Source organism: Spodoptera frugiperda, chromosome 9 (genome assembly GCF_023101765.2).
Source record: "Spodoptera frugiperda isolate SF20-4 chromosome 9, AGI-APGP_CSIRO_Sfru_2.0, whole genome shotgun sequence".
Classification (NCBI taxonomy): Eukaryota; Metazoa; Arthropoda; class Insecta; order Lepidoptera; family Noctuidae; genus Spodoptera; species Spodoptera frugiperda.
Genome location: NC_064220.1, coordinates 4,152,933 through 4,172,248, shown reverse-complemented (window position 1 = coordinate 4,172,248; position 19,316 = coordinate 4,152,933). Strand labels below are relative to the sequence as shown.

The 19,316-nt window shown below is 37.2% G+C and overlaps 2 protein-coding genes across 22 annotated transcripts in view; one reads left to right on the top strand and one right to left on the bottom strand.

Moving 5' to 3' along the window:
- LOC118270887 (neurobeachin) overlaps positions 1-19,316 on the top strand; it is a 364,981-nt gene that overhangs the window by 286,717 nt on the left and 58,948 nt on the right. The window lies entirely within an intron of this gene.
- On the bottom strand, positions 12,482-14,044 carry LOC118270890 (protein mab-21). Its single transcript, XM_035586683.2, has one exon. The coding sequence runs from the start codon at positions 13,935-13,937 to the stop codon at positions 12,840-12,842; it is 1,098 nt and encodes a 365-aa protein (XP_035442576.1). The 5' UTR covers positions 13,938-14,044; the 3' UTR covers positions 12,482-12,839.

Below are 19,316 nucleotides of genomic sequence, written 5' to 3'. Positions count from 1 at the left end.
CTTGTGTACCGGCCCTAACGCTGTAGCTGCCATTTTTGTTAATAATCCTTATCTTTACACTGCGATCAAGTAAAACAAGCGTGTTCACTGGTCATACCTTAATTCCAAGTAAATGGACGACTTTAGTTATTTCTACTAATATTATACATGCGAAAGTTTTTGGCGATGTATGTTTGTTGTTACTCTTTCGGAAAATTACTGAACGCATCTAAATTGAATTTGGGGTAGAGATAGATTATAATTTGTAATAACTCAGGTACTGTTTAACCAAGCAGGCGAAATTGCGACGGCTCGCTGGGTGATACTAGAAATATAACAAAATCATAAATAAAATTATAAAGATTATATTTAGGTACTAGTCTTTCATAAAAACCTCCAGGCATGGAGATAGATTAAAAAAAATAGATTAATTCATAAACTTTTTATTTCTATTACGGCGGCGAAGTCGAGGGCAAAAATGAGTTTTTATTTTCTATTACGGCAATTTGAATTAATTTAATATATTAGGAAACACGTGTGATAGAATTTATTAGTCAAGTTGTCCTTTTGTGGTGTTTCTGTTCTAGTAGTCGGATAGAGACCAATTTAATAAGAATCACAATAAATAACGACTTTAGTCTTTTTGGCGTGTTTCGCCGTTTTGTAATATTAAGTATTTAACCGTTTTGTTCATAAATTACATATTATTTAAACGCGGTTCTACTATTTTGTTTAGGTATTTTTGACAATCTAATTTAATGTATTTTTCTTTTTTTATTCGTTTATTGTGAATTACTTAGTTCTCATTCAATGTTACAGTTACCAGGAATACCAGGTTATATTAACTCTACATAACTTTTTTTAGATATAAGTATCTAGTTAAATTAAGTTATTGAAAAACTCAATTAACTTTCGAAAAAGGGATAGAGAGTAATAACCACAATTAAATAATAACATAATGGCATGAAAATAATAATGTAACCAATTAAATAATGAAAACACTAACGTTCTTTACTTAAAGTTACAAAAGTAAAAACTATATAACGAGGCGTCAATACATTAATGAAATATTAAAAAAACTCAATAACATTTACACATATACATATACTGCACTTCTATACATGTTGTACAATGTATATGTTCGCACCAAGTTATGCATATGTATGCGCGTGCGCACTCAACCGTTTATAATGCGTAATTAATCAGCAAAGCAGATCGTGTCTCATTCAATAACTATGTAATTATGTATCCGTATGTTTGTATGTATGATCAGGAGATTCATTTTGTTGTAGGTCTTGTAAAAAATTCTAGTTTTGAGTTGCAACAGCGCCCATTGCATCCGTATTGCGTGGATATTAAATTAGCTAAATGGTATTGAATTTGGCTTTATATTTCGTATTTTATTTAACAGCTACGATTGGTGTTGTATAGTTTTGACGCCGAATAATTATTGAGATTAAACAGCTTTCAGTTTTGCAAATTAGTCTCAGCATAGCGTCTAAGGAAAGATAATAGATTTTCAATTGTCCATCGCAGGAAAGTTCTTCAAAGGCTCTATGTAAGAGGCGCACATGTTACTACTACCGCCTCACTTTAATGTATACCGTTTACGATGTGCTTGATGGTTTACTTAGCAGTCTCCTCACAGCCCTGCCTAGTGGCTGGTGTGGCTAGTGTGGCTGCCACCGCCGCCACCGACAAAGGGCCCATAACATAACATTCAGGACATGAATAATTCTGTCAATGCATCGTCGTAATAGAGGTCACACGTTTCAGGACGCCACTGTCGTACTCTTTTAGTAAATAATTACGCCGGAAGCCGCCCATAACCAACCGCACTTAATATAAATCATCCACTTAACACTTTTTTTTAAACTGCGACAATATCATCTAAATATACCAGGAACGCATAAAAAGTTTAAAGTTTATTTTGGTGTACGGCGATGAGAAAGTATGCGGGACGTCGTGAGCTACGATCGGTGTCCCAGCAGTGGACGGTGCCCGTCCATCATACCCTCTGCCCTCTCTCTCGCACACACTACACTCTATGTTGTCTCTTTCCCGCCAGCCACGCGTGAATAGCTTGAAACAATCACGTTTATTTTTGAAATTCGAACCTTATTTGAATAGTGATGTGACTATATTTTCGACTATCTTTGGCATCCAATCGTAGGTACTATGTTTTAAAAAGTAATTAATTTGAAAATAACTTCTCTAAGTTATTACCGTCTAATGATCTTTTGATATAAAAACAGAAATATAATATTTATTCTGAGATATTGTCACCGTGAAACACAGCTCATTTTTATTTTGCAAAAATGCCAAAAAGGCCCTTCGATTAAAGCGATACTGGCCAAAAGGAGATTCCGTTTATTTTTACCTTAATTTCTGCCTATTTCTTGTTTCGTTATTGAAAAATGTCGTCGGATGCATCAGTGACGGCTTGCGACGGTTTTTTGTATTATTTTTTCCATCGAATGACACAGAAAAGCTTTTTGTGTGACGTGCGTTATCGTGCGAGATACAAAAAGTTTGCGAACGGCTTACAACCTCGACTTTGTATTCAAATTGCCGAAATGTTTGCTAAAATATATAAACGTCTGGAGTTTGTTTTGATTTCTGTTATTTACGATCATGAACATAGCATAATTAAGTGTCCGAGGACGGTCCTAGATGCCGCTATAAATAATTTTGTGACTAAACTTCTAAAAGCTATTAATATGTAATATGTTTTGGATTCTGCCACCTACTGACACGAACAAATTGCCAATGACAGCCGTTACGGCCAATATAGAATTTAAAAATATATTTCTTTGACTAATCACGTGGTCGCAAACATATTTTTCAATTACTTTCTTACTGTATGTTGGTCCTTATCTACATTTTTTCGTTATGACTCGAATTTATTTCAAACGCAAACTTTAAAGTAAATTTCAAATAAGCTTGGCTTTGCACGTAAATGTTGCACCTTTCTGTGTTTTTTAGAATATATGGCTACATTTGTCATTTTGTAAAAAATAAAGGTGTTTTAATTTTTCCTGCATTTCTACTATTTTTGCGACATGGCACGACACGACACCCTGCATAGCCACGCTATAGCCTTGCTGACTAGTCGAGAGCCGTTAGAATGCTCAAGTAATGCCTAGTATTTTTTATTTATTTTACACTAAGTAGCAACGTCACGCCTTTTATCCCCGAAGGGGTAGGCAGAGGTGCACATTACGGCACATAATGTCACTATACAATGTTAAACTAAGTACCTAACACAAAAATTAAATTTTCATTAGTGTATAATCATCATCATTAGACATACCTTTATCGAATTATATAATTGAATGGACGCAATCAGCATTTCTATTTCACTCACTCTCCAATGTGCTTGTATACATAATGTCATAAAACATGTTTACCCTTAAATAAACTATACATAATAGGTACTTTTGTCTATATTTGCGTATTAGTGTTATATGCAATAAATACTAGGATATTTACATAAACTCTTCGATTTATTAACAATTATAATTGATTATGACTTTAATTCCTTTATTAATATTTACTAGTATATACTTTATTGTAACAACACGTAAATAAATAATTGTCACTACACACAGATTCTGTGGAAACTGTCATCTTAACCTATACTTTATGCTATAACATTTATTTAATCGTTAAAATATAGTCTCATTAGTTAGGTAAAAGTCTTTTGTTGATCTATAACCGATGTTCATCCCCCATAAGGGTGATTGCAAAATTTTATACTTAGTTTAAAAATAATAAAATCCATAGTAGGTCCATAGTTGTAAATGTGTTAGGCTCAAATTTTACGAAAACGTTTTGTACAAAATTATTTTAATCCTATTAAGCAGACTCTTTCATGTGTTGTGGGTACCATATTAAAAAAAAGTTTTATTATCGTCAAAAAAATCTTCACGCTAGACTGCCGCTTTAGCGACCTGTGATACAGACAACCACGACGCGCTAGCGTAGGTAAATGTTTATGTAATACAATCTTTATGTATTTCCATATTCAACAGTTTCAACTTAAAGCATTATTAATTGAATAAGACAACTAATTGCCTGTATATAATTATATACTATTATCTCCATAAATATAATAATAATACAAGTACGGTGAACAAGCGTCGTCGGTATATAAACGTCAGTTCGATTCATCGCGGAACTCACTGATGTATGTATAATAACATATTTGTATTGTGCATCACACGCCCCACTTGCAGGCCTTTGTGGAAATCAAAACCTTATTCTCTATTAACAAAACACCGTAATAATATCTCTAAAGATAACCGTTTTTGGAAAAAAAAATACTATATTTTACGCTACAGTGAGTTTTGTAGGGCCCTAGTGTAAGCGATTGGGGAATAGTTCATTCAGTTTCATTTTATTATACACACACCCTTATTCGGTTCTTGGTTATTCTTTTTAAAAATAAATACAACTTTCATTTTGCCATCTACATAGTATTTTGTGCCGTTTGTTTGTTACGACTTAGAATTTTACTTTACTAACTAATTAGTGCGTTTATGGAATAATTTCACATGTTTTAATAGCTTTATTAAGTGCATTTATGTCACTAATTAAAAATGACCAGATACCAATTAAGCATGACCACAACAAAAGTCTTGAAGTTGCACTTGGTCCTTCCTCAAATGAGTGGTCCTTCGATTCGCCCGCTCCGCTCACAGTCGTCACTTGTCGCTGTCCGCTGGCAGTGGGGCGCACACGTCGCTACGTATTACACAGGCGAGTGGTCATAGTGTTCGGATGAATTATTAAATATCAAACCGATGTATGCAGCGTTCGGTTACTTCACTATTTGCTCGCCAAGTCGCAGTCTTTGATGTTCCTCGCTGCAAGCTTTTTGTTCGTTAGTCGACCGTCTGGCTGCATTAAGACAAGCATGTCTTAACTTCATTGTATACTTCATTAATTACATTATCTAGATTGCACATATTTATCAAGTTACACATGTCTGCAATTTTGTAAATAACTTGAAAGGAACGATACTATTAAAAAACGCCATGCAAAATTGCACCGATTTGGTAAAGTTAATTAAATAAGTTTTAAAACGATTTTATTTACATGTCCTTGCGACTTAGTGCTATATAAAGAAATATTTATGTCCTGTAATTGTCCTGATTAATCTATATACCTTTATATAGGCATTCCGCCGGTCTTTGCTTGCACGGGTCGAAGTGAGGTCGCTGATGTGACATCAGTATTCAAAACCTAGGTTTTATGTTGCGATCTGCAGCTGATTTAGTGTTCAGTCATTGTATTACAAATTCTAGAATACATTTTGGCTGTCTAGACATTGAGAATATTGAAACGTTCATACTAGGTCGTTGCTAGGTTGGGGTACATGGAAGTTTCAGTAAAAGAATGAACCTGTTGAAAATGGACAGCTATTCCATAATACCAATCACTGGTCCTTTGGTACGAGATTACACAATGCCAGCTTAAGTTGATATAGTAAAGTATTTAGTTACCTAAATTATAAACAACAGTGTGACCGCAAAGCACTCAAATGTCAGATTTTATTAAGTAACTATGGCTGTTACTGTCGCAGGGAATAGATCAACTAAATAATTCTAAACATTTAATAGGCGTGGGTTTTGCCAGTAACTGTGAGATAATTATGTGTATTGCATAAACTATAATTAATCGGTCCTTTAATATACTACATGTTTGGTTTAAGGACTGACTCGGCATGGTGTAAGTTTAAGGGTGTGTGTCCGAGTTTTCCGATATTATCTAAAACATTTACAAGAACACTGAAAAGATTTTTATTAACAAAACTTAATATTTTAGCGCATGGATTTGCAATCAAGTGATGATGGAAATGTGCTTTGTACAGCTTATTTTCCAATAAAATTATGTATTTCAGTAGCGATCCCTTACAATGTTACCTATAACTTGAATAACCCCAGAATTAGGTAGCGACGGAACCGATATAAGGTATAGGATGTTTACAAACTGTTCAGTAATCTTAAGCGCTGTCCCCTAATAACCCTTTACCGATCCAAGATGGCGGCCGCTTCACACTTACCCCGCAGGTCAGCGCAGCACAGTAGCTCAAATTATGGATATGACAACAGGTTACAGCCTCGCACATATCCTCTCTATAAATATGTATGTAAATCTCGCTATAATCGAATAAACATCGTGCCCCGTCCACCATGCTGAATAATTCATCCAGCAAATTGTAATATTATACAGATTACATTGAAATTTGTCGCCGTGAACGCGTTTGCGCATTCGTTATGCAATCGCAACGTGAAAACTGCGTTTCGCACGAGTCAAGTCCTGCGAGCCGCGGATTAGAAGATAGGGCCGTGGTTTATGGGAGTGCGGCGCGATACTGTTACTTACAGTGTTCCTACATCAGGACTTTGCATGGTGTGAGAGCCTTGAAACTTCTGCATCCCTGGTAGATCAGATTAATACTTTCTTTTTTATTGCCTCCAGTGTATGTTGTCAGTTTTTGCAGATTTAATAGATTAGATAACTTAATTTCTATTGCGTCTGCATTGATATATCCTTAGGCAATACTGAGCGACGTAGTTTTGAGCCTGGTTTTTCTAGGCTAACTGGATAATTTTCCTGCATGAACACTTCTCATAATGTCCTTTAGAAAAACACATATTTTATGTATTTATTAAAATACTTTGTCTCTGCAGCTGCAATCATCTTATTTGTACCATACCTATTTTAATTCCTACATTTACTTTAGAGGCAACTGTAATGTTTATTTGACATAGCATTCTATGACTATTACAATTTAAATAGCAATATAATATAAATCTAAGCTCTGGTTTTAATCGGCGTATAATCAGAATTTTTCCACGAAATGTACGAAAAGTATGTGCCAGTTTCCAGAAACTTATTTTGCAACGAATACATTGTTCTATATGCTATTAGGCCCATTTTAATATTTCAATTTACAGTTGTGACTACTAGACATTAATAAATAGGTGTTAACCAAGTGTATGTATTAAACCCGTACATAGTTTTAATTATATATCAAACATGGAAATGTTTGGTATGTACAGTACATGCACAGTTTGCAGTTTGCAATGACATGAAATTCTGCCTAAAGAATATCTAATGCTATAAAATCTTAAAACCGATACTTTAGCAGTTTATCTAATAAATACATGAGATACAGAGAGAGAGATAGAGATCACATATAACCAACAGCTAGCATTGTCTAGGATAGTTAGGTTTATCTAAATCTATACTATATCTTGAAAGCGTAAATTTTGTCTTCTTGGTGATATCAAAATTACATAGGCTATGTTGTTTTATCTTTAGAACCAACAGATTAAAATAACCAGTGCCTTCAGTTTACCGAATTTGCCAGAATAAAGAAATGCTGAAGTAACTTAGTTATGTTTGTATAATGAATAAATAATGGAGCCTACAAAATAAATTCTACTTTAAACTTGTGTCTTAGTAAAATGAAGAACAAAAGATTCTATTTTCATAATATTTGGATAAAGAAACAACGGATGAACCGAAATGTAATCCAAAAATCACGTTATCCTTGTGTATTTCAGAATCATCGTTAATCAGTCTCCACTTTAGAACTCAGTACTTAGTCTCCTATAATAATATCCTGTCACTCAAATGTTCCCACTGCCCAGTAATTCAGTGCACGTCTGTGATATGATCGTTATCAAAGAGACAGTAGACCACACCGCAATCACGGGACGCCACCGTCCCAACGTTTACTAGAAACGCTTTACAAACACACTGACAGAATACATAGGCTTCATTATATTGTATATCTAGCTTTCCGCCTGCGGCTTTGCCCGTGTGAAATTCTAATTCTATCTCTCGAGTTGGTTTCCCGATTCAAATTATATACAATTTGCTCATTTTTTGAGAAGTCAGAAAATATAAATTTATTTTTTACAAGTAATATCTACCTTAGAATTTTACAGGACGTATGCTACTCACTGAAAAGTGCTAGGTAGTTGTGGAATAATTTTGAAAATCAAACAATAATTATTCCTTTTAATTGCATTATTGTGGCCAAAATGTGGAATAGCAATAGCAGTGCTAAGCTTTTTTTTTATATAACTGGACAACAGAAAGGGAAATTCCAGAGAAAATCCTGGAATAACTGCCTGTTCAAATATTATACCTACTTAAAGGAAAAACAAACACACGGAACTTTTAAGTTTTATTACATGTATAGATTATGCTACATATTTATAACAAAGTTGTGTGATTGTCACGTAGTTAGCGGTATTGTTTGAGTTATAGTGAAGTGTGCGCCGGCGCACGTTGGCGCCGCGCCGCGCATCGTTGTGCTGCGCATACGCATACTAAACTTGTAATAACTACACTTCTACCTATGACACGTATTGTTATAAAGGATGCCGAATATTTTGAGTGGCCTTTAAGTGTTTAGTTAGTATATTTTAAATACCGTATGCGCATATAGTAGCTGTTTAAGGGTAAACTAATGTTGACCGCATCTACTTAAGTTGTTTCAGCCGGAAGCCATAGTCTTTAATACGTAAAAACCATAATGGAAGGCTCATTTTAAAATAGCCTGGCATTAGGTAAACCTAAAGTTCCATTAATCCTTGTTATTAAAAACATTGTCAATGTATTTTATCTCCCTTGTATAAAATTTTCTTACAATCTGTAACAAATAACATATTTTCCAAAATATGTTATCATTTCTTAAATCTATAAACAAAATTCAACAAATACTCGGCACTCAGAATTTGAAAGAGTTCTCCTAATTGAATTCCCACAATTCAACCATTTAAATCGTTCACAATAAATAGGCAGCGTGCCCATATTTCCTTGTGTTGCGTTAATAGCCCTATAAATCTTCAGTAATCGATCACCGACGATCCTATGCTCTCCTGGTATCTGTAATTGCTACTTAATAGGCAATCATTGACGTCAAGTGGCACCAACTAGACGTTTCTAAACGCTTCGTAGATACGGCTTCAGTTATCTGTACGCTAAATACGTACCAAGAATATTCTTATTTGAATATTATTATGGTATTGAATTTACAGTGAAAAATACTTGCCATGAAAAAAAAACGTTAGGAATAGTTTAGTGGAGGTATAAGTAGATGCCTAATGCGAATAAATATGGCGACGACCTATACGCAAAGTACGTGAGAAATCTGGTCCTTTGAGTCGCAAAAAATATATAATTTTCTCTCACTTGCAATTTTCACAAAGATAGCTTTCCAACTAAAACTAAAACAGTAAAATAAACATTAAACTAAATAAAACGTATACAAAAACACAACATATCATAAATACAGTGTGAACATTTTTTCCATGGCTAATCACAATGGGCCTACGTCAATATTTGTTTGGACGCTGTCGGCGCCCGCACCGCCCCCTTTTGCCTCTTCATTATAACTATAATGCATGTTTTATTGAAAACTTTACGCCCCCTGTAATTTATATAGCTGCAATCTTATTAAAGAAATATTTTTTATTTACACTATATGAGATATGCCAAGAGCTTTTGAGAAAGATGGTGTTGGTACCAATTTTTTTCTTTAAATATATTTAAAATTATAGAAGTATCATTTATTTACACTTAAAAAATACAAGATCTTTCAGATCTGTTAGAACAAAATATATTAATTCGATTCAGTAACATAACTATACCTTGCTAGACTTAGGTAAGTCAGATTTCATTGGTCCCATTTTTAACGAAAACTCTCCTATTGATATTTTTATATCTCACTCTAGCAAAAACTGTCTAATTAATACCTAAAAGCAAAAACTAACAATTAAACCTTAGAGTAGTAATAACAGTTAGTTAAGTCGCGCCGGCATTAACTATCGGGGTTGCAATTTATTACAATTAGATCGGTATTTATTGTGTAATTGTTATTGTCTAATTACCGATACAATGTACGACTATCACCTTGCAGGATATATTTATAACCATCCGTTCTTATGCCAGATAAATTATGAATTAAATAGAAGTATTTCAATTGGCAACATTCTTGCTAATGTTTTATAGCCATTTTTTAACAAGCCAATGGGTACTTTTGAAAGGAACTTGGCGTTGTTTTTCTATTCGTGTTGCCTATAAGTATTTCCTTTTTATTTGCATAGAATGGTGTGTTTTTTTCTGTTTCTTTCTTTCTACGGAATGTTATGTTTATTAATGTTTTTATACATACTAAGTAGTAGCTTGTTTATTGCGAAATGCCTGTTTAGCCATAATTACGGTTATTTAGCCATACATTTCGCAATAAACAGATAATATGGTAGTGGTAAAATATAAATATTTTTTTCTTTTATTTGTCTTATCGATTCTCGTGTACTATTACCATTGTTAGTACGTTAGCTCATTACCATACAAGTTGGTAAGATTATTTTAGGCACAAAAAGTACGTAATTGTCAAATTTCTTAAAAATATCTGAGGTAAATATTATAACGTTTATTCCTTGACATCTATCGAAATGATTACAAATCGTTGTTATGACGTTTCATCAGCTAATTCAGTAGCTCATAAACAGTTAATTATATCTTCTTTAATACTTAATTACGATCTAATAGCAATGTCATCAGCCGCCTATTAAGTATCGCTACTCAACGGTCCATAAAAAGCTGAAGTTATTTCTGTACCACCATCGAATGTGCCAGATGTAGTCGATTCTATAAGAGCTCTGTATAGTTTAATTTTCTATAGTAATAGAACTTGGTCCTTTGATTCAAAGTTGGTCCTTTATAGTATAAATTGCGGATCTAAAGGTCACAATTTAGATCCTTCTAAGATAGTCAATATATTTAGTAAAGATTCTATAGTAGATTGTTGGAACTTGATTAACAGGCAAATAAGGTTCCTACAAGATATTTATGGTCATTGAGCAGCTGTGTGGGACGAGACACTACAGCTTGGAGTGCTCTTGATGTGTCACGGTCCTGTACTTTACTTTATCTCTTTATTCTAAGGTTATTTTATTTATAAATGTCTGTCTGTTTGTAAGAGCAAGTAAAAACTAAAAACAAACGCGTGTGTAGGCGTAGCCGGTCGTGTAGGGTGACCAAATAACAAACTGGTTTGTGGACACTAAAGCGGTCACTTCGATGCATATGGCATTGTTTGAATCTGCTAATGTTTGTTTTCATAATTTTATCAATACATACAACTCGAGTTGCTATATCCACTTCATTGCTGGCTAGCTGTGGAACCAACCATTAAAGTCGTTTACTTTGTCTTCTTGGATTTTCAATATCTTTCGATACATCGATAGTTATTCTGTAAGAAACCTATGGAAATATCTTACAGATTTAATCTTATCTTGTGCGATCTGCCGAGCCTTCTCCGCCATTTAGGACCGGCTACCAGTCTAACCAGATGCATGCAAATACCGACGCAAATGTCTCTCGGTTGTGCAAGGAATAGATTGACATCACACATGCCATAAACTTGCATCAGTAATGCGTGGAAGCGCAACCATCAAGATAAGCTACTAATTATTACCTAACTCTATACAAACATGACTATAATTTACACCCAAGTCCTGCGAAATTCCCTAATCAATTCAGTTTTCATCGCAGCCCTTATCTTCTATCAATAAGATGGTAATCTCCCACGAGGACAAGCCTGCAGAGCGTCAATAAGTTACTGGAGTTTTATCTCCATCTTAAATCCTTACAGACAATTTTTCCTCCGTATATTCGCGAGAGTATCGCGGCTAGATATCACTGTATAAATTAATGGTCGCCTGCCCGGCTGTCCGTATTCTGTAGTGCAGGCCTGTGGTCCGGCCCACGGCTCTTACATGTAAAATATCGACTTGTAACCCGATACTGCCTACGTAGGACGCACCAAACGCTGTCACTTGACAACGTTTTGTGCCTTTTTTGTTACTTTATGTACCTCAGTGTACTGGCACTGCGCGCGCAGCTTCCTAGACACGTCATGTTGGATAGTACTCCCAAACTAGTTTGCTCTTCACCTAGTCATAAAATTAACATATGATTAGTCGAATGTCGTGTGTTTGATTGTCTTTACTATGTAAAATGAGCTCGTTTAGATAAAACTTGTCGCTTCACGCTTTGTCATCTGCTTCTTGATTTTATAGTAGTCATACAACTTGCTTTCCGTATTTGGGTATTTTGCGCTTGGGTTAAATACTTGGAGTCTTACGAAATGTAACCGGGAATAAACCGGCGGCATTACGCTCAGTACGAAGGTATTTTATTCGCAGGTATGTTCAATATTTCCTGCGCATTCACCATTAGCTTATTATGCAAATTGTGCAGAATATTGACGCCTGCATAATGTCCTCTGCACGTTTACGGATTTCGGTCGCAGTTTTACGTCTGCCGATGCGCACAACACTTAGTGCTCTCGCCGGCCAGGTTACCTAGGTTTAGGCCTAATTCACACTATAAAAGCGCAACTTTACTAATGTTGTCTGTTTCATATGTGTGTGTATGTTAGTGCGGGAATAACTACAAATCAAAGTAAATGTTATAATTTCAAATTATTTATTTTAACTATAAGTAGATTATGCGCCTACTTTATAAGATTTCAGTCAAATAAATACACGATGATTTTAAATTAAATATATCACTAAAATTGTACAACGTTAAGCTATTTACAGTATATCACAAAAATATTATATCGAAACTGCGTCCCTAGCGTATATTAGTATCACTTCTACTTACAGTCTGTCCGATCCGAATGGAATATTTCAGATAGCACTTACTACAACCGTATGCCGACACTGTGCCTCCAACACATGACAAGACTACGACTACTGAACGACTGAGGACCGACAACAAGTCACACACGCGGCACTAGCACTCCACACAGCGTCCGCCACAGCTCACAGCTTCTCGAAGGCGCGCGAGTTGGTCAGCATCTCCCGCGTCAGCCGCCACACCTGCTTGGCGGCGTTCTCCAGCGCCGTCGGGGACTTGCCCTTGAACAGGTCCACGTGCGGCAGGAAGTAGTGCGGGCAGCGGCGGCACTGCAGCGACGAGATCAGCTGCAGGAAGATGCCGTTGATGCGGTCTCCGATGGCCACCTCGTCCCACTCGTGCTCCCGCGGGTGCTTCTCGCACTCGTACAGCAGCAGCGTCTTCATGTGGTAGCACGTGACCGGGTTGCCGGGCAGGTCTAAATGTCTGTCGCGGATCGTCTTTAATATACTTAAGCACTTCCGCCGACATCCACCCTGCAGCAGACGGTTCTCCGCCTCGAAGAAACTCAACACCCACGCGTCTCCCTCCATTGCAGAGTTCTTCCCCTGCAATGCGAGACATTCCTTTGACAGTAAGTCGAAGCCTTCAGTTTTGACTTCAGCCACGATGTTAGGGTGTGGCCAGGGAATGGCGGGCAGCGGCCAGTGCGCCGCGGAGCGCGGCCACAGCCCCGCACATTTGAACGCGGGCGTTATTTGCACAATATATCGCTCACGAATTCTGAGCTTCACCTCTGTCGTCTCTGCGATCATTTTGACACAATCTCTGTAAGAACACTTGTCGCAAGCTTGTGCGACCAGGGTCTGGAACCTGGAGCGTATCTTCCTGGCGGAGAGGTAGCCCGAGGCGGTGATGAACTCCACCCACAGGGACATGGAGCGCTTCCTGCCGTCGCTCAGCTTGAGCACGGCGCAGCCGGGCAGCGAGCCGTCGTCCACGAAGTTTAGCACACCCATTTGATTCAAATAAATAACTATTTCAAACTCATGAGGCGACACCACTTCCAGGCCGTCGAACCGGCCGTTGTAGTCCGTGAGCGAGGATATGAAGCGAGGCTCCTGCAGCTCCACCTCCTTGAGCACATCTTGCACTATCCGGCACACCTCGTGGATGGTCTTGGTGATCTGCGCCTTCCTGTTGGCGACCCGCTCGTTGTAGTACTTGTTCATTTGGTAGACGAGCTTGGACTGCGCCGCCATCATCTCAGGAGGCACGAGCATGGTGACTGTGTGTAGCGTCTCTACGCGGAGTGCATCGTACGCCGGCGGCGGTGTACGCACGCGCACGGCACGCGGTTCTTTGCCGACTGAGCCATGTCGGATTACCCGACTGTGAAGGCCGGAGTACGCCCATCCAGATGCGTATCAGCGAATGAGCTGCTCGGATTTTGTCTCTTTCGCTCCTTAGTGCGTTGGGGGCGTGTCGGAAAGGGACGCCGATATTTCCCTTCGGTGCCATTAGGTGGCTGTAGTGGTATTGATCGCGGGCTGGCCCCGCCCCGCGCGCGGAGTAGGTATCGCGCGCGTTGGCTGGAGGTGTCCGTAATTACATGATTGCGTTAGTTGGGCGCTCGTTAATTCGGTAGCAGTAACAAGTTTGGCTCTATTAATGAGGATATTTTTTACAGCCGCTTGTTATCTTGATTCTAATTGGGTCTATTAATTCAATTTTAGGCGGACTATGATGTCGTGAATAGGTAACCTAACAAGATAATTGAGCTACTTGCATTTAATTTTAAATGTCCACAATACTGATTTTATAGCTGACGTAAATTATTTTTACACTTTTTTTTTGTGAGCACTTAGATACCTATAAAGTAGATACCTAGATCTAAAAAAATATTTGAATGGCCATACGAGCACGCTCGAAAACGTTCAAGATCATAAGCTTTATAAAAGACTGAAAAAAACACATATAAAACAATACTTAGGTTAAGTTTAATGTACGGAATTATAAAGGTATCTGTTTACCATTCAACTGAACAGCAGCCTGGGGTCAATAAAAAATAAGTAATAATCTACCACTATAATATGTCCTTAGTTAAATAGCTGTTATAGATATCTATTATATAAAAATAAGTCAGGTTTTCCTTCCTGATGCTATAACTCCAGAACAAACGAACCGATTTCCACGGTTTTGCATTCGTTGGAAAGGTCTCGGGTTCCGTGAGGTTTATAGCAAAGAAAATCAAGAAAAAAACATGGTGGTGAAACGGAGTTCGCCTGGTTTGCTAGTTACCTATAAATACTTGACGACTACTTTGTATAATTTGTACACCTGTATTTCTCCATCATCTGAGTATCTGTCCTTATAAAAAATATCTTTATGTGTCCCTACTGTAATGTCTAATAAAATATGTTTGTGTAGATATTTTAAGGAAGGCAAGGAATTGTATGTTAGATGGGACTAAAACATCGAAGATATCAAATATCCAACACTTCACATTTTTATAGCAATAGATAGTACAGACCTATTTGTTTAATTTGGACCTGTCACATCATCTAATAATATAGGCATAAATTGATTAATGAAACCATTAATAAAACTAAAAACATCTTTTTTAAAAATAGGTAAGCAGGATTTAAATTAATTACTCAAACTCAAAATATCATTTATTGCAAATACTGATGACAGGAAAATGGTAATAACCTTTAGTGGTTCTAAATCACAATCCTATTAGAAAACACCTTTAAACTTAAAGATTTTTTTACTCAATAACAAACATATTTTTCCACACCTAAATAAATTACATATAAGCTTTTTTTAATAAACTTCAGCGTTCAAACATGTCTACATAATGTTTAAAAACTTATTGATTCTAAACACACAAGTGTCACCTACCATAGACTCTCATATTGACGGAACAGTCTCGTTGCGTAGGTAAACAACAGTAGCAGCAGGAATGTGGAATAGCTATGAACAAAACTATTTAAATAACTTGAGCGTTCCCTAGAGCTTCATAAAGTGTAGCGACTAGCTAACGATCCTCTCAAATATTCTCCGCGCGTCCCTTAGGTGAGAAGATGTCCAAGTTTAGCTATACACCGCCGGACTATTTCGGTCGTCGCGCGATTGATGGGACGGAGTCGCGTGATGGATGGGACGACGCGGCTTGATTTACGTCCCGGCTCACTCCTGACGATTCATGCGATCCTGGTATACGGCCGGGATAGCTCAGGAGACGGAAAAGGAAATAAACTTGCCTTATAACACGGAATTTTAATCGTTGTAATAATTTTCTTAAATTAAACATAACGTTCTGCTATTTTTGTGGCTTGTGGCTCCACTTTTGTTTTGAATATTAATCCTCTCATGCGAAGAGTTATGTTGTCCTCTCAATATAAATTGAAACGTAGTTTATTGCGACATCAAAACCAAAAGTAATAACGCCTAACGTTTTAAGCGAGGACTGTATCATTTAAGTATCACCAAAATAAATTCATAAGAATTTAAATGACGTATCATTTTAATTCTGGGAATAATGTCGGTACTTCGATATTTTCAAAACCTGGGTTTTCCTAGGAATAGATGCACCATTTCTTCTGAATTATTTTTTCAATGAAACTAAGAGATCTTATGATGAGTAGGTACCTAAAGTAACAGAAATGTTACACAGACTTTTGTACGACTATTATGACAAATCTGAACTTGGAATTAATCACAATACTTCGGAGCAAATCGTAGCTATCTCCAAAATAAATGCTTTCCTCATACATGAGCGATATACGCTGGTATTAACGGTGGCCACACCGACGTGGGCAACAATTTATAACGATAGAGGCTCAATATCGCAGCGCACAGTAAGCCCGCACCAACCCCGCGGGAACATTATCCATATATTCCAGCATAAGCCGCCGAGGAATATAAAAAGTTCCCGAAATTCGGTCCGCTACGATACTCCGCTTTGTTTATTATTTTATAAAGTCGTCCGCCGTCGGCGCGCACGCGCGGTCGCCGCAAAATGGCGGCTTCTACGCTCCGCCTACTTCCGCCGGATGTCCGCTGCTGTTCGCCCTAATGAACAAAGCCACCCTTCAACTCTATATTTATTTTTTTGATACTGTAGGTACTAGGTATGTAGGTAAAAATATTTATATTTCATGACGATTGTTAGTAGTGTATGACTATCCCGCTACAAGACATAAATTCCAGTTAATTGACTTTATCACCCGTCTATTATTTTTATTAGTAATCCAAATTATAATATACTGAATACTTAAATTACTTGTAATTCTTTGAATTATTGCTGCTATATGTATTATTTCTTCTAACCACAAAAATATCAGAGCGGTAACATCCAAAAGTTGTCTACCAACTTATATTTATGTAGTGTTGTTTTGATTTGCTTTGAAATGATTATTTTGTTTTTTAACTCATATTTCATAATCAGCAACAGATCGTAGAAGTCCACTGCTGCTCTATCTCTGCCTGGTCTAAATGTGAAAAACAAACTTTGATCAATAAAATGAGCAACACTGATGATGCCAGGACTTACTTATTTACTTGCCTTAAAATTTTTATGAAGTTTTCATACATCTTCTTATATAAAATGAAAAAGTATTATTAAATCAAAAATGTTTTTAAAAAGTAGGTACCGTACATGCCATCGAGAAATAGTCAATTTTACACAAATCCGTAAAAAAATGTAATTGAAGAACACCTGGCAGTTTAATTTTAGTATCTGGAAAAAAATCGGAATAGGTACCTATACTTGAACATCCACAGTTGGCAAACCAACAATGCTAATATTGACTGACACTGCTTTATCTTGCACAAATACAAATTGACATAATCACATACTTATTCAGTCTCACATACCAATGCGTTTTGTTCAACAAAAAATAACCGTCAATTCGCAGGCAGATGATATTGCAATCACGTACGAAATATACTAGCGCCGCTCATTTAGCCGAGAGGAGCAGAATTTATAACTAGCGTAATGACAAACAACATTTGGTTGGCTAATAACGCAGCTAAATCAAATGTTTGGATTCGAGGAGTCACTCGATTTAATAATAACAGTTGGGCCGTCGCGCCGGGGCTCGTCGCCGCTCCATCATCACGCGTGTGCAAACACACTGACAGACAGCATTGTGCGGCACACGTCGCGGCCTCGTAGCCAGAACCTTATTATTTATTGAGAATTGAATTCGCTATCGTGTTGAGATATGAACGATGCTCACAGACAGACATCTGTCATCCCCCACCGCTGGTGCGCGACTGACGTTTGTCCCACCCCTCAGCGGGCGCGGAGTGGGGGCACGCCCCGCCCCGCCAGGGATACCTATTAAGGAATAATACGTTCCAAGGACTTTACAAGCCACAACTGAATTTCAACTCTATCGTCTTCAGCTGAAAGATTGCTCTCATTTGAAATTTGAAAAGTTAGGGTTGTACAAAACAAGTGATGTGTTTTTTAACGATTATTTTTCTCGAATGCAAAGATATTTCGGTCGCCTGCTCTCGGTAATTGGATTCAGCATGCGTGGAGATCGGCTGCGTCGTCGGATTGAGACGTACACTTGTCTCTTGTAATTATTATAAAGATTTGAGATAATATTCGGATCTCTTTGTTTTGTCGCTGTTCCTGCGCCGGTTTTGTGTCATTAACGAATTGTTTCTGCGAACGTGCGCTGTGCGCGACCGCGACCGCGTAATGATTAAGATGTTCTTCAAAATTGTGTTTGAAGTTAAACGTTTTTAAAAGTATTCTCGCCTTCCTAATTACTGTCATTTGTTAGAAAGACTTACTTTATTTTTTTTATAAAATGTGTCATTTTTAATTAGGTAAACTTTCTTCAATCTTAATTACTTAATTTATTCTGTAGAATCGTATTTAAATACCATTCAGTACAGGAATTTGATAAACTAACTGGAAATTTAATTGGCTGCGTATCTAAGTTCACGTTTGTCGGCAACAAGTCAGCATCGTTATCAGAAACAGTCCGACACTATGTTAACGAAACGTAAAATTTGTAGAAGGTTTGTCTATGCTGCGTGCGCGTGCGCAGCCCAGATAACGTGGTCGTGGCGCGCGTTTTACTGCGCCCTTATCTATGACTACTTGTTGTTGATTGTCTATGGGCGGCAGACTTATTTATTACATGGGAGCTCTGCTTGGAACTGGCTTTTTGAGTACCTTTTAATTTGGGAACGGATTTTTTGTTAAGCTCCTTAAAGTTCCGTTTCTGTGGCGTAATTTTGGTGCTTAAAACGTCTGCAGATAGATAAAAATATCAATAAACATAACATAAATGAAATACACTATGAAAATAATGTTTACTAGATATCAATAATACCTACTTATCCCTCCAGGATTCGAAGGGCCGACTTAACTTGTGATATACATCAAAAGAAGTCAGCCAATTAACAATTTTATCATGTCCATCTTTTAATACGACGTGTCAGTTTGTAACCAGTTCCTAGATATCGAGCCACCCTTTACTCAAAATTCGCGGTATTCCGGAAATTGGTGCGACGGTGGCGCCACTAACTATGCACAGATGGCGCATTTCCGCTGCGCACGCGCACGTGGCGCGAATTACGTGCAGACACGAACAGTAATCGAACGTGACGCTTTCTGGAGACAGATCTAATTG

Coding starts and splice junctions, on each gene's coding strand:
- LOC118270890 (XM_035586683.2), bottom strand. CDS start 13,937: ATGCTCGTGCCTCCTGAGATGATGGCGGCGCAGTCCAAGCTCGTCTAC.